This window comes from Rattus norvegicus, chromosome 1 (genome assembly GCF_021556685.1).
Source record: "Rattus norvegicus strain SHRSP/BbbUtx chromosome 1, alternate assembly SHRSP_T2T, whole genome shotgun sequence".
Lineage (NCBI taxonomy): Eukaryota > Metazoa > Chordata > Mammalia > Rodentia > Muridae > Rattus > Rattus norvegicus.
This window is the reverse complement of record NC_141534.1, coordinates 94894547-94907784: the sequence shown is the minus strand read 5'-3', so window position 1 is coordinate 94907784 and position 13238 is coordinate 94894547. Positions and strand designations below refer to the sequence as shown.

The window sequence follows — 13238 nt, the reverse complement described above, 5'->3', positions numbered from 1 at the left end:
TCTCAGCCTCACTGTGGGAACTTGAATGAATACAGTGTAGTGAGCCCCAAGGAAGATGGGGTGGTTCACTCATGCTGAGTCAGTGTCTGATGATGGGGTTCTTTTTGGGGAGGGTGCAGTGGCATAGAAATGAAGTTGCTGTTGTACTGTGAGTTCTTAGATTTGAGTCTGGGTGCAGGCTGCCATAGTAAACTTCTGGTCAGAAACTTGAGTGTGGTTTAGAAAGATAAAACCACCAATATGGATGGGACAGATTGGAGGCAGAGAAACCAGTTTAGAAAACTGCAGCAACTGTTTATACTTTTTTATTCCAAGCCATAATCCATTATTTTTAGCTTTTGCTCCTTCATTCATTTGAAAGATGGTTGTAAGCCATAGCAGTATGTCAGAAGACAATTTATAGGGAGCTGGTGTTTTGCAGAGTATACTGCCCAGAAATCAAATTCAGCTTGTCACACTCAGGAACAAGTGCCTTTTTTTTTTTTTAAGATTTATTTATTTATTATAGATGAGTACACTGTAGCTGTCTTCAGACACACCAGAAGAAGGCATCAGATTCCATTACAGATGGTTGTGAGCCACCATGTGGTTGCTGGGATTTGAACTCAGGACCTCTGGAAGAGCAGTCAGTGCTCTTAACCGCTGAGCCATCTCTCCAGCCCCACAAGTGCCTTTCTTTACCCGATGGGCCAACTCACCAGCTCCACTCTACTTTTCTTACTAGCTCATTGAGTCTGAGGCCAATACTGTGAATCAGGTGCTATAATTTCCTCTCGAGTTTTACAGGTATTTTGGGAGAAGGTTTAAGGCGACCCTGAGCTATATAGCAAGAATCTGCCTCCAAAAGCAAACAAAGAAATCAGTATTCAATGACATTTAAGGTGACTTACCTGAAGTCTAACTGGTGAAGAATCTATACCATCTTATGCCAGAGAACAAACCTTTAACTTGAATTCCAGCACCTTCTCCCTTTAGGCAAGAGGTTATTTGATGAGGAGAGGGAAGTATTGATGATGGCCATAGGCAGGTAGCTACAGCAAAGAAACAGGCCTTCATGTTGTAAGAGGACTTCCACATAACTGACTGGACTGGAGGTTACTGCAGGGTTTTGAGGACAGAAGTGATAAAACTAGAACTAGCAAGAATGACTTCAGAAGTGGGAACATGTGCTTGGTCTTAGCTCTGTGAGGGACATGGCCATGGGTAACAAATGGGAAAAGTAGAGAAGACTAGAGATGAGGGAGAAACCATGGGGCTTTGGGTTTCTGATAGTGTCTACTCATGCACCTTATGTTCTTTCTTATTCCCACTGTAGCCATCGTCAGCCAGTGGCAACAGGAGTCCAAAGAGAAGGTGGTGTCCCTCCTGCTGTCCCATCTGCCCCTGCTCCAGCCAGGCAACACAGAGGCCAAGTCTGAGTACATGAGACTGCTGCAGAAAGTGCTGGCCTACTCCATCGAGAGCAATGCCTTCATTGAAGAGAGCCGCCAGCTCCTCTCGTATGCCCTCATCCACCCAGCCACCACGCTGGAGGACCGCAATGCACTAGCCCTCTGGCTGAGCCACCTAGAAGAGCGGCTAGCTAGTGGTTTCCGCACTCGGCCAGAGCCCTCCTACCATTCACGCCAGGGCTCAGATGAATGGGGCGGACCTGCAGAGCTGGCCCCTGGAGAGGCAGGGTCAGGCTGGCAGGACAAGCCACCCCGGGAAAACGGACACGTACCCTTCCACCCATCCAGCTCTGTGCCGCCGGCCATCAACAGTATTGGGAGCAATGCAAACACAGGTAAGGGCCATCTTCCTAGGTGGCCATATCTATTTGAAAATAAACTGAGCTGTCTTCTCTTGCTCTGTGGTCTTGGCAAATCCCATCACACCTCTTGGCCTCAGCTTTATATGAGAGGCAGTGCAGAGATTGTGAACTGACCTTCTTAGAGCTAAATCTGACCTGTGGTTGTGTCTTAGGAACTCACATTTGAGTTTGCTTGTTTAATTTTTTCAGGACGGGGTTTCTCTGTATAGCCCTGGATATCCTGGCACTCACTCTAGTTTGGGCTAGCCTCAAACTCAGAGATCTTCCTGTCTCAGCCTCCTGAGTTCTGGGATTAAAAGCTGTGTACCACTATGCCCAGCTTCCTTTTTAATTTTTATTTTATAAAAAAAAAAAAAAAAAAAAAAAAAGGGTGTTTTTCTTCTAGGTATGCCAGTTTACCGTTTGTTTGGTTGTTGCCCTTACAGGCCTGAAGAGGGTCTCGGATCCCCTGGAACTGGAGTTAATGATACGGACAGTTGTGAGCTGCCATATGGCTGCTGGGAATTGAACCCAGGTCCTCTAATTTCAGAGTAGCCAGTGCTCTTAACCACTGAGCCATCTCTTATGCTCTTGATTTGTTTCTAAATTTATTATACAAAGTTTTAAGAATTGAATTTCTAGCTTCTCTTGAAAAGTCCAGGTATCTGGTGCTTCACAGGCTATATTCCCAGTGACAGCCTGAGAAAAAGCTGCGTTGCCATACCTGTCCATGAGGCCCCATGACCCTCTTGGCATTTTATTTAATGTGTGGGTGGATATTTTGCAAACTTGTCTGTACCACTTGCATGCATTGCCCATAGGGGCCAAAAGAGGTTTTAGAATCCCCTGGAACAATAGTGGCAGGTAGGCCAGATGTGTGGTGCACACACTTGGGAGGCAGAGGCAGCCAGATCTCTGTGTTTGAGGCCAGCCTGGTCTACAGAGTGAGTTCCAGGACAGCCAGGGCTACACAGAGAAACCCTGTCTTGAAAAAAAAAAGTGGGGGTCAGGGAGGTGGCAGGTGATTGTGAACTACCATGTGGGTTCTGAACCCAAGTTTTCTGCGAGAGCAACGAGGGCTCTTAACCACTGAGGTATCTGTCTCTCCAGCACTCCCCGTCAACGTTTCTGATACCTGACTGGCTGCTAAGGATTTCTGAGTTCTCTTTAGCTCACTCGGGATTTTTGTCTCTGGTCTTAGGTTCCACCATGAGAAGTATGTCTGTAATTTGATATAGCTGAGCATTAGTGCCAAGGCTCACTGCTGTACTATTACAGATACAGTCTCAGTTAAGCCTCTTAGACCATTAGGTCCATTTCACAGATGAGGACTTAGAACTCAACTGAAACCACATAGTTGAGATATCACATAAAACAAATCGTAGAACTGGCAAGGTTCAGGCCTGAGCAGTCTGAGCCAGAGTCACCTCTGACTAATGTTGTCCTGACCAGCTAAGCCCAGAGGCTGGGTAAAATAGGAGTTGGTATTGAGGTGCCTTTTTGAAATGTTAGCTGAGATGAGCAGTGTAAGACATTGGCTTTTCTAAGTCATAATGAGTAGCATGACTTGATTGAAGGTGAATGCTCGAAATTAGCCATAGGTGGCCTTTCAGCAGGCTGTGGTTAAAGTAGGCCAGGGAAGATAGGGCATTTCCAGGGAACTCTAGCAACCCCAATTACTTTGGATTTGTTTTCTGGTTTTGGAGTACCACACTTCCTATACCAGGTTTGGAGGTTATATTAACAATGGTTGTTATGACTTAGTTCATTCTGGAGCAAAAGAGAAAAGAAAGAGCCATGCCATTTGGCAGGCACAGCATGATTAAAAGGCATGATGGTGTCCAGTAAGGGTCAGTGTGCAGGCCTATATATTCTGTGAGTGATGGATCATATTAGTGCATGCTAGGCTTAACTTGCACCCAATGAGGACTTCATACAGACAAAGAGACAGTCTCCTATCCAAGAGCACCGATTTTAGAGTTAGTAGAGTTAAGATTTGAACTCACATCTTAGGGGTACAATTTGGGGCTTTGAAGGATAAAATGAAACATTTGGACATCAGACAGTTGCAGGAAGCAGGAAACAATTAAAATATTTTTGAGTGGGAAGCAAAGATTGGCCTGGGAGGGCAGGCAGGGTGAGTTTGGGTGTACTGCCAAGGACAGACCAGGATTTCTTGGAGAGTACAAGGCCGTGGATCTGCAGCCGACATTCCTGTTTTTATAATCCTCAGGCAGTGGCCAGCCTCCACCCCAGGTTCCTCAGGAACTGCATGGTCATTCTAGTCGGGGTAATTTCCTGCCCTCTCAGACTCACCAGCCCACTTCTTGGCTAAAAAGGGAGAACGGAGGTATCCAAGCACACGAAGATAGGCACAAAGGCCTGTATTGATGGTTTTCCAGCCTTGGGGCCCAGAGTGCCATCTTCTTCCAAGAGGGGCAGAAGCCAGAGTCCACAGTGTCCAGAAACTTGGAAGGAACCTTGAGTAGAGAACTCAGTAGGATCCTGGGTAATAGTAGAGCCCGACCCTAGCAGTGTGCAGGGCGTCAGTCAGAATCCTCTCTCTTGGATAACACTCTGGCTAGGAGCTTTAATATAGTCACAGATAGTAATGGGATGTGCTTTGGGACCTGTACTAGGGTGGCCTCCTGGCTAGGGTGTCACTGAACACTGACAGGGGACCTCAGCCTCACCATCAGAACAAGGCCTGTACTCTTTCTCTTCCTCCTCTCTCTTCCCTGTGGGAACTGGGGCAACGGAGTTCAGCTTCCTGGGCCTTGTCCTCAACCTAACCAGGCTTTTTGGCTTTCTCTTTTTCTCTCTAGGCTGCCACGGGAACTTCTGGATTCCCTGTGTTGAGCTCACAGGCCCTCTTAGCGCTCATTTGTTCTTTATGAAACACAGTTGGAAGGTTTCTGTGTGATGTATACTGCCCTGAGCCTGAGGTGCAAAAATGATTAGGCCATGTTGCTGTCCTTCATAAACCCACAAACCAGTACAAGAGACTGGTTAGCACAGAGAGGAACGAGTGCCTGGCTTTCAGGGGCCATAAGGAGGTGCTTGAATATGATGCAGAGGCAGAAGCAGTCTCTGGAAAGGAATGTTGAAGCAGTGATAGGACGGGGGAAAGGCCGCAGCAAGGTCTGGGTGTTTACTGCCTTACCTAGAGAACCAACTTGGAGCCCTTTGCTTACCCCAGAAATGGAATAGACAGACTGTGAACTGGGGAAGAGGGTATTGACTTCACCATGAGTTACAGGCCTCTTAGGTGGTCAGTTTGGATTCAGTCCAGGAAAAAATGGACACATGAGTCCTAGTCACAGATGTTAAAGAAGCAGTTCATTTGCTAGGAATGATGGTGTATACCTATCCCAACACTTGGGAGGCTAAAGCAGGAGATCATGAGTTTGAGGTCAACCTGGGCTATATAGTGAGTGCCAGGCCACCATACCATAGCAGTACCCTGCCTCAAGATCTTTCTTCCCCCCAAAAGTAACAAGGGACTCAACGCACTTCGTTGGCTTATTTGTAAGTACTAAGGAAGCAACTTCCTGGGCCATCCCCCTGTGATTGCTGAAAACATGATAATGTAGTATGTAGGTCTCTGCTTCACAGCAGAGCAAAGAGGTTTAGTTAAATAAGCACGAGCATCTAGCTTGTGATTGGTGTTAAAAGAAAGATGGGGAATAACTGGAATGGTGGAGTAAAGGGCATTGACAAGGTAGAAGACCTAATGTACGCCTTGGAGGTAACAGTTAACTGAGGCTTGAGACTGCCAACCACTAAGATTGGTGAGTTGAGAATATGGGACTGGGTTCAGAGGTAGAGTATTTGTCTAGTATACAGGAGATCCTGGGTTCTTTCTGTCTTCACTACCATAGAAAAAGGGACAAGAAGAAGGTAAAGAAATACAGTGTTTGGGCTAGAGAGATGTCTCAATGGTTAAGAGCACCGACTGCTCTTCCAGAGGTTCAGTTCAATTCCCAGCAACCACCTGGTGGCTCATAGCCATCTGTAATGGGATCTGATGCCCTCTTCTGGTGTGTCTGAGACAGCGACAGTGTACTCATATATAATAAATAAATAAGTCTTGTTAAAAAAGAAAGCAACAAAGAAGTATAGTGTAGGGGTTGGGGAATTTAGCTCAGTGGTAGAGCGCTTGCCTAGGAAGCGCAAGGCCCTGGGTTCGGTCCCCAGCTCCGAAAAAAAAACAAAAAAAAAAAGAAGAAGTATAGTGTAGTGATATGTAAAGTGAAGCCTTTGTGTCTGGCTTTGAGTGAAACGTTTCAGCAAAGCCTTTACTATGTTTGGGTTAATGAGTAGAGGCTGAGAAGTTGTTTTGAGACTTAACCTTGAAGAGATGTCTCCCTGAAAAGTCTGCATTTGGTATTACAATGAGAACTTGCAGCTATGCAAACCTTGATCCTAAGATACTCCTGGCAAACTTGGAATTCTTACTTTTGATTATGGATAGCCATAATCAAAGATTTGTGTAGTTTGTCTGCTTGGGCAGCAAGGGCAAGATAACTTTGGTAGTTGGAACCTTTCCCAGCCCCAATTAGTTTTGTGTAATGATTGAGTAGAAGTAACCGGAGTAAGCTAGTCAGGATGTCAGTCTTTTCCAAGAAGGCTAAATGCCTCTGTTCCTTCAGAAAATGAAGACTTAGCATCTTGGTGAACTTCTCTCTCTACTGTGGCACCTATGATCAGCATCAGCCATTAATAGAGCAGGTGCCAAAGTCCTTTGGTGTAAACTTGAGTGAACCAGGAGCAAGCATTTGGTGTTCAGAGCCAGGGTGGTCGCATATATCTTTAATCTCAGCCTTTAAAAGACAGAAGCACAAGAATGCTTTGAGAGAACATCTCAAAAGAGGAGTGGGTTGGTTCCAGAGAAATGAGGATTAGAATGGTCTTGAACCAAGGACTGGGCTGAAGGAGATGAGAGATCAGAGTTAACTAGGGGCCAGGGCTATCAGGTGTATAGAAGAGTTTGGATTTTTTATCATTGTGAAGGAAGCCACCAGGATCTAAAAACAGACGGAATTTGCACATTTGAAAGTGTTGTTTAGTTAAATGTGGTGGCACATGCCTGTAATTACAGAACACAAAGTGAACCAGTGTCAAAAAGCCCCGCCTCTAAAAGCCATCAGCACGGCTGCTGTAAGGCAAAGAGGCTGTAAGTGGCAGGAATGAAGGGAAGACTAGTTAGGCATGAAAAGAATTCCAGCCACAGCTGCTGGGGCTTGGATGAGTGTGAATACAGGAGTGGGGCAAGTCCATGGACCCCTGGCATCATGCTTGGAAGCTGGGTGTTTGGGTGGGAGGCTGAACAATATCTGTAGACAGTTCCCCTTGAAGTCCCTTGGCTCCTTCCTTCCCTTTCAAGGATTATAAGGATTGATCAGGCCATGGTCTTTTTTTATGCTCAGATCTTTCAACTTGACCTCTTGCTTTTCCTTCTCTGGCCAGGTCTCCCCTGCCAAATCCACCCTAGCCCACTGAAGCGCTCCATGTCACTCATCCCCACGAGCCCTCAGGCCCCTGGTGAGTGGCCGAGTCCAGAGGAGCTTGGGGCCCGGGCTGCTTTCACCACGCCCGACCACGCACCCCTCTCACCGCAGAGCAGTGTGGCTTCCTCTGGCAGTGAGCAGACGGAGGAGCAGGGCTCCAGCCGGAACACGTTCCAGGAGGATGGCAGCGGGATGAAAGGTGCTTCTGAGGACAGTGCCAGAAACCCTTCTCCGGGGCTTGGGCTGGGCCAGAAGGACAGAAAATTGCCTGTAGCTGCTACCTCAGGGAGGGGACAGGTTTGAAGGTAATAGATAACCCTCACAGCCAGCCAGAGCTCAGATAATTGACAGATGAGATAAAGCATGGAGCCCATCCTGGCCACTCAGTAGATCAGGCATCATCTAAAAAGCAGATTCTGGCTCCAACCCACAGTAGTTTAGGTAGTCCAAAGGTACTGGTGGCTTATACCTGACTTCTGCCCACAACCCCCCTCTGGTCACCGCTCTCCATCTCCTGACCTACCTTCCCTCCTTTTCCACAGATGTACCCTCGTGGCTCAAGAGCCTCCGCTTGCACAAGTATGCTGCTCTGTTTTCACAGATGAGCTATGAAGAGATGATGACCCTAACTGAGCAGCACCTAGAGTCGCAGGTAAATCTAAAAGACCACTGGGCAGGTGTTGGACCAGCGCAAATGGGTGCTGTTCCTGTCATCAAGCCTCTTCTGTTCCTGGTCTCTGTTGGATTACCCTTATGTACCATAACTGTTTTCAGCTTCCTGTCTCCTTCTGTCTTCATCATAGAATGTCACCAAAGGTGCCCGGCACAAGATAGCCCTGAGCATCCAGAAGCTGCGTGAGAGACAGAGCGTCCTCAAGTCCCTAGAGAAGGTGAGGACCTGGTATCCTCATCTCCAGGACCCCGTGGTATGGACAAGTATCAGTCTTGCTAGTAGCTACAATCTGACCTATGGCCCCAGCCATGGACATCTGGATTCTAGAGACCTTGAACAAGTTGTCATTAAAGGGCTCACTTGCTGCTGCCTGAGAGGCTCCCTCCCACCCTCTCTCCCTGTTTTCCCTCCCTGTCCTGGTCTGTGATCCCAGAATGTCTCCATCTTTTACCAGTAGACCTGAGTGGGTGAGTTTGTGGATGAGTTGCAGGTGTGTAAGGAATGTCTTCATTGACTTTCTTCTCCACTCAGTCCTGAGTCTGCTTCCATTTATCTTTCTTCTCTTTTCCTTGCTTCCTCCTTTGGGTTTTTCCTTCTCTTTAAATGTCTTAGACACTCTGCTTCTACCCTGGAGGGAAAAGGGAGTCTTCTCTGGCTGATGAGCCAGAGCTGCTCTTCTGCCCTCTGTGCTAGAACCTTGCATACCATGTAGGCTTCTCTGAGCCTCATCACCTTGGGATCTGTGCCTGACCTAGCTCCGTCCTCCCTTGTAGGATGTGCTGGAAGGTGGCAATCTGCGGAATGCTCTGCAGGAACTGCAGCAGATCATCATCACTCCTATCAAGGCCTACAGTGTCCTTCAGGCTACCCCTACTGCCAAGGATGGGGGTCGGGGGGAGCCGCTGCTGCCAGGTGCTGAGCCTCCCCTCACCCACCCTGGATCAGACAAGGGCACTGAGGCCAAGGACCCTCCAGCTGCAGAGAACTATCCTCCTCCACCAGCTCCAGCCCCCTCTGATAGCAGTGAGCCAGCCCCAGCTCCCGTCGCCGACGGAGACATCCCCAGCCAGTTTACACGGGTGATGGGCAAAGGTAAGAGCAGCCAGTGTCTAGCCCAGAATCCTGAGGCAGAACATGAGGTAAAACCAAGCACCAGGGATCAAGTCCAAATTGGAGAAGGGGAGCAGTGCTTCTTTTCTTTTTTTTTCTTTTTTTTTTTTCGGAGCTGGGGACCGAACCCAGGGCCTTGCACTTGCTAGGGAAGCGCTCTGCCACTGAGCTAAATCCCCAACCCCGGGAGCAGTGCTTCTTATTAAAAACCCTAGAGGTGAACCTTGGGAGTAGGTGAGACGTGTAGTGTGACTAGGTCTCTTCCAACAGGCCTGTCTGAGCCGATGGTATTAGTCGTTGCCCTCTAAGCCAAGGAGTTGTGACTCATCTAGCCCACATTTCTTGTCCCTCTGTACCCACCAGGTAGTACTGGGAAGGCTGCAATGTGGCAGAGGGTATGTTGGAACTAAGCTCTGTCCTTTCCCATGTTCCTCAGTATGCACCCAGCTGCTGGTGTCCCGACCAGACGAGGAGAACATCACCAGTTACCTCCAGCTCATCGAAAAGTGCCTGACTCATGAGGTAGGAACTTTGCTAGGGCTCCGAAGAGAGAAAGAGGCTATTCCACCCCACTCAGAGCTCACCCGATGCACCAGGGCCCAGGTTCCAGCCCATTCTCTCCAGCATTGCCATCAAACGCTTCTTAGCTTTTGTACACACCCTGTGGGGAGTGGCCATCTCCTACCTGCTCATCCCTGCTCTTAGTGCCAATATTTGTTCAAGTTTCCCAACTCAAAAAACCACTCCTACTGGCTTAGGGTTTCTTGCCTCTTGCTCTTCTTGATCACAGGGAAAGATGACTATACTCAGTTACCGCTGTGTGCCTGTCTCTCCCAGGCACCCACCTATAAGTGTGGTCCTCGGTGTCCAGCATCTTCCTTTCCCCCTTTCCAGGCTTTCACAGAGACACAGAAGAAGCGGCTGCTGTCCTGGAAGCAGCAAGTGCTGAAACTCCTCCGGACATTCCCACGCAAAGCTGCTCTGGACATGCAGAGCTACCGGCAGCAGAAGGGGTAAGTGGGCGGCTCCCTAGGCAGACGGGGTTGGCATGTGGATACCTAAAAGGGTGACTGCGTGTTCATGGAAAGAGAGCTGGACTTGTAGAGAGGCACTGCCATTTGATTACCCTTCAGAAGAATTTAAGGGATGGGGCCCTGAAGAGGGATAACAGGCTTTCAGTCCAGAGAGGCTTCTTTAGGGAAAATGTACCATGGCCATTGGCAGCCACACTGGGACTTTGGAGGGAGAGAAGAAGGAGCTTTTGCTTTTGAATCTGGAGAACAAAATGGGGTTCTGGCTGTAACAGATTTTCAGGGAGGTGGGCAGCTTTATGCTACATGCTCTAGCTTACATGCCTTAGGGCATAGAAGTAGGTAGAACCATGAAATTGCTCTGCAGCTGTTAGAGGGAGGGCCTGCAAGGTCGCGACACAATACTTTGAGCACTTATGTGTGTGAGTACACCCATGCCATGGTGCACATGTGAAGGTCAAAGGACAATTTTTAGGAGTCAGTTTTCTCCTTATCCCATCTGGGTTCTAGGGGTCCAACTCAGGTCGTCAGTCTTGATGGCAAGCACCTTTACTTTCTGTTGAGCCACCGTATGCTTTTCTATCAGCTCTCTGTCCCAGAGAGAAAGATACAAGGAGTGTTGCCTGACTTGTGGAATAGAGAGCAAAGAAAGTCAGCTAGCGAGTCTGATCCAACCATTAACAGTCCAAGTGTGCAAGGGCTGGGGCATCATGTATCGAGAACTTGTCTACCGTGCATAAGGCCCTGGCTTCTGTCCCCAGCACCACATGGAAGCTGAGGTGACAAAAACCCAGCATGTCTGTCAAGTAAACTGTGCTCCTGTACCTTTGTCTCCTTACCTGTATACAGAAGGCTCTGAGGTCCCTTCTCACACCAGATTACACATTTCTTCACTGAAAAGTGACATTTGAAGAACTGTTTTGAAGGGTACAAGGAGACCTCACTGTACTCCCCCTCTCTACCTTGAGTCAGGAGGAAACAAATGCAGAATACAAGGACATGGTCAAGGGATCTTTGCTCAGAACAGATTGCTGTTTTGTCCTACCCACTGGAGTTGTGGGAAGGACAGGAGATACAGACCTGCCTAAGCTAATAACCTGTGCTCTGCTCTCTGACAGCTGGGCATTTGGCTCCAACTCGCTCCCCATAGCTGGCTCTGTGGGGATGGGTGTGGCCCGGCGGACCCAGCGGCAGTTCCCAATGCCTCCTCGGGCATTACCACCTGGCAGGATGGGCCTCCTGAGCCCTTCTGGCATTGGGGGTGTCTCTCCTCGACATGCCCTAACCAGCCCCAGTCTTGGGGGTCAGGGCCGACAGGTGAGCTGGCTGCTGTCCCGGTCCAGGTGCTTCTGGGGTTGAGGTGGCAGTACCTTGGGATGTATGTTTGGGCCTGGGCCTCTCCTATTCACCCTGACACTTTCTCCCCCTGTCCTGTGTAGAACCTGTGGTTTGCCAATCCTGGAGGCAGCAACAGCATGCCCAGCCAGAGCCGCAGCTCTGTGCAGCGCACCCACTCGCTCCCAGTTCACTCGTCACCCCAGGCTATTCTCATGTTCCCTCCAGGTGAGGTGCCTTGCCTCTGTCATTCAGCCTGGCCAACATCCTTAGTTGACTTTTGTCTGCTCTCCTGGATATCACATCCACTCTCCCCTCTGGATTTGCAGCAGGTCTCTCCAGGCTACTATCACGAGAGAGAGAGAGAGAGAGAGAGAGAGAGAGAGAGAGAGAGAGAGAGGGGGGGGGGGGGGGGGGGAGGGAGGGGGAGGGAGGGAGGGAGGAGAGAGAGAGATGCATCTCCCTGCATCTTTAGAGAGGCATTTTCCTTGTATGTCTAATCAGGGCTTTCTCCCCTTCACTAATATCTTAGCTCCCCTCTGTTTACATGTCTTTCCTTCCCTATGCCATGATCTCAAGTGTGGTATTGATCTGCACTATCTCTTTATAGGCTCACTTAAAACTTAGAAGGGTTTAAAATCTGAGGGGTCAGTGAAGGTTTTGTGGAAGAGTTGTAACCTGTCAGCACACCTGTGTTCCGTCAGAGGCTGGTGACCACTGAAACCAATGACAACACCTCTTAATGAGGTTTTGTGGTGAAAGGGTGGTAGAAGTGGCTCACTCCCCTCTGCTCACATCACCCTGAAGGCCAGAGGTCAGGAGGGTTGAGAGATCAAAGAATATGCCAGCTCTGGGTCCCTGCTTGACTGGACAAGGTAGAGTGTTGTACTCCTGCATGCTTGGACTAGGCATGACATACATCTGTGACAAGAAGCTGGCTTCAGTGAGCTGCTCTGAACAGACCTTAGATTTGGAGGTGACATAAATTCTTGCAGCCAGAAACTTCGTAGCCAAGTGGAGTTAATGAATTGATGAAATACTCCAGGCCTCCATGGGTGGTCCCAGAGATCTCCTGTCTGTTCATCTTAGGGTGGGGCTTAGTGCACTATAAGGAGATAGATAGATAGATAGATAGATAGATAGATAGATAGATAGATAGATAGATAGATAGATAGATAGATAGATAGATAGATAGATAGAAAATGGTGTTGAGTGAATGGGTGTGCCAGAGGTGCAAAAGGTGAGAACTGTTCTAACCAGTGTGCCAGTCCATTAGGCAGCCTTCCTACACTTGTTGGATGGAGCCCTCCCTGATACTCATGAGAAAGGTGCTCAAATGTTCTCACCTCACCAGTTACCCCTTAGCTATAGTGTTCAAGTTCAAAGCTTGTTTTTGAGAGAAATGGGTCTCCCTGGGACCTAACCTCAAGGTTAGGGTGACTGGGATGAAAAATGAGGCTTGAGATAGGAGCTAGACCCTAGGAGTACAGCTCAAAAGCTCAGATGTCCTGAGGTGAGTCAAACACCTAGCAGTGCAGTACCTGAGTTCTCAAAGTGCAGGTGCTAAAGCAGAGATCTTTGGGAAGTACTTTGAGGACAGGCTCTATAGCTGCTGTCCTGTTTTGTGCCACCTGTTCAGCCTGCTTGGATTGCTTCCTGTCTGCGGGAACAAGTCCAAGTAGGCACAGCAAGGGCTTTAGCAAGGGCTTTAGCTTAGCTTTTCCACCAAGTATAGAGGGTGGACCATCAATCAGCAAGAAGCTTCCCAGTGTCTGCCCAGATTGCCC

General features: G+C 48.6%; 1 protein-coding gene across 2 annotated transcripts in view; it reads left to right on the top strand.

Annotated features, from left to right (window-relative positions):
* Positions 1-13238, top strand: part of Samd4b (sterile alpha motif domain containing 4B) — a 38438-nt gene that overhangs the window by 22478 nt on the left and 2722 nt on the right. For both annotated transcript variants that reach the window (NM_001107498.2, XM_087555122.1), the window contains 9 exon segments: positions 1316-1786; positions 7262-7501; positions 7845-7954; positions 8106-8192; positions 8749-9067; positions 9522-9607; positions 9980-10098; positions 11235-11433; positions 11556-11679. In NM_001107498.2, the coding sequence (NP_001100968.1) occupies positions 1316-1786; positions 7262-7501; positions 7845-7954; positions 8106-8192; positions 8749-9067; positions 9522-9607; positions 9980-10098; positions 11235-11433; positions 11556-11679 (1755 nt within the window).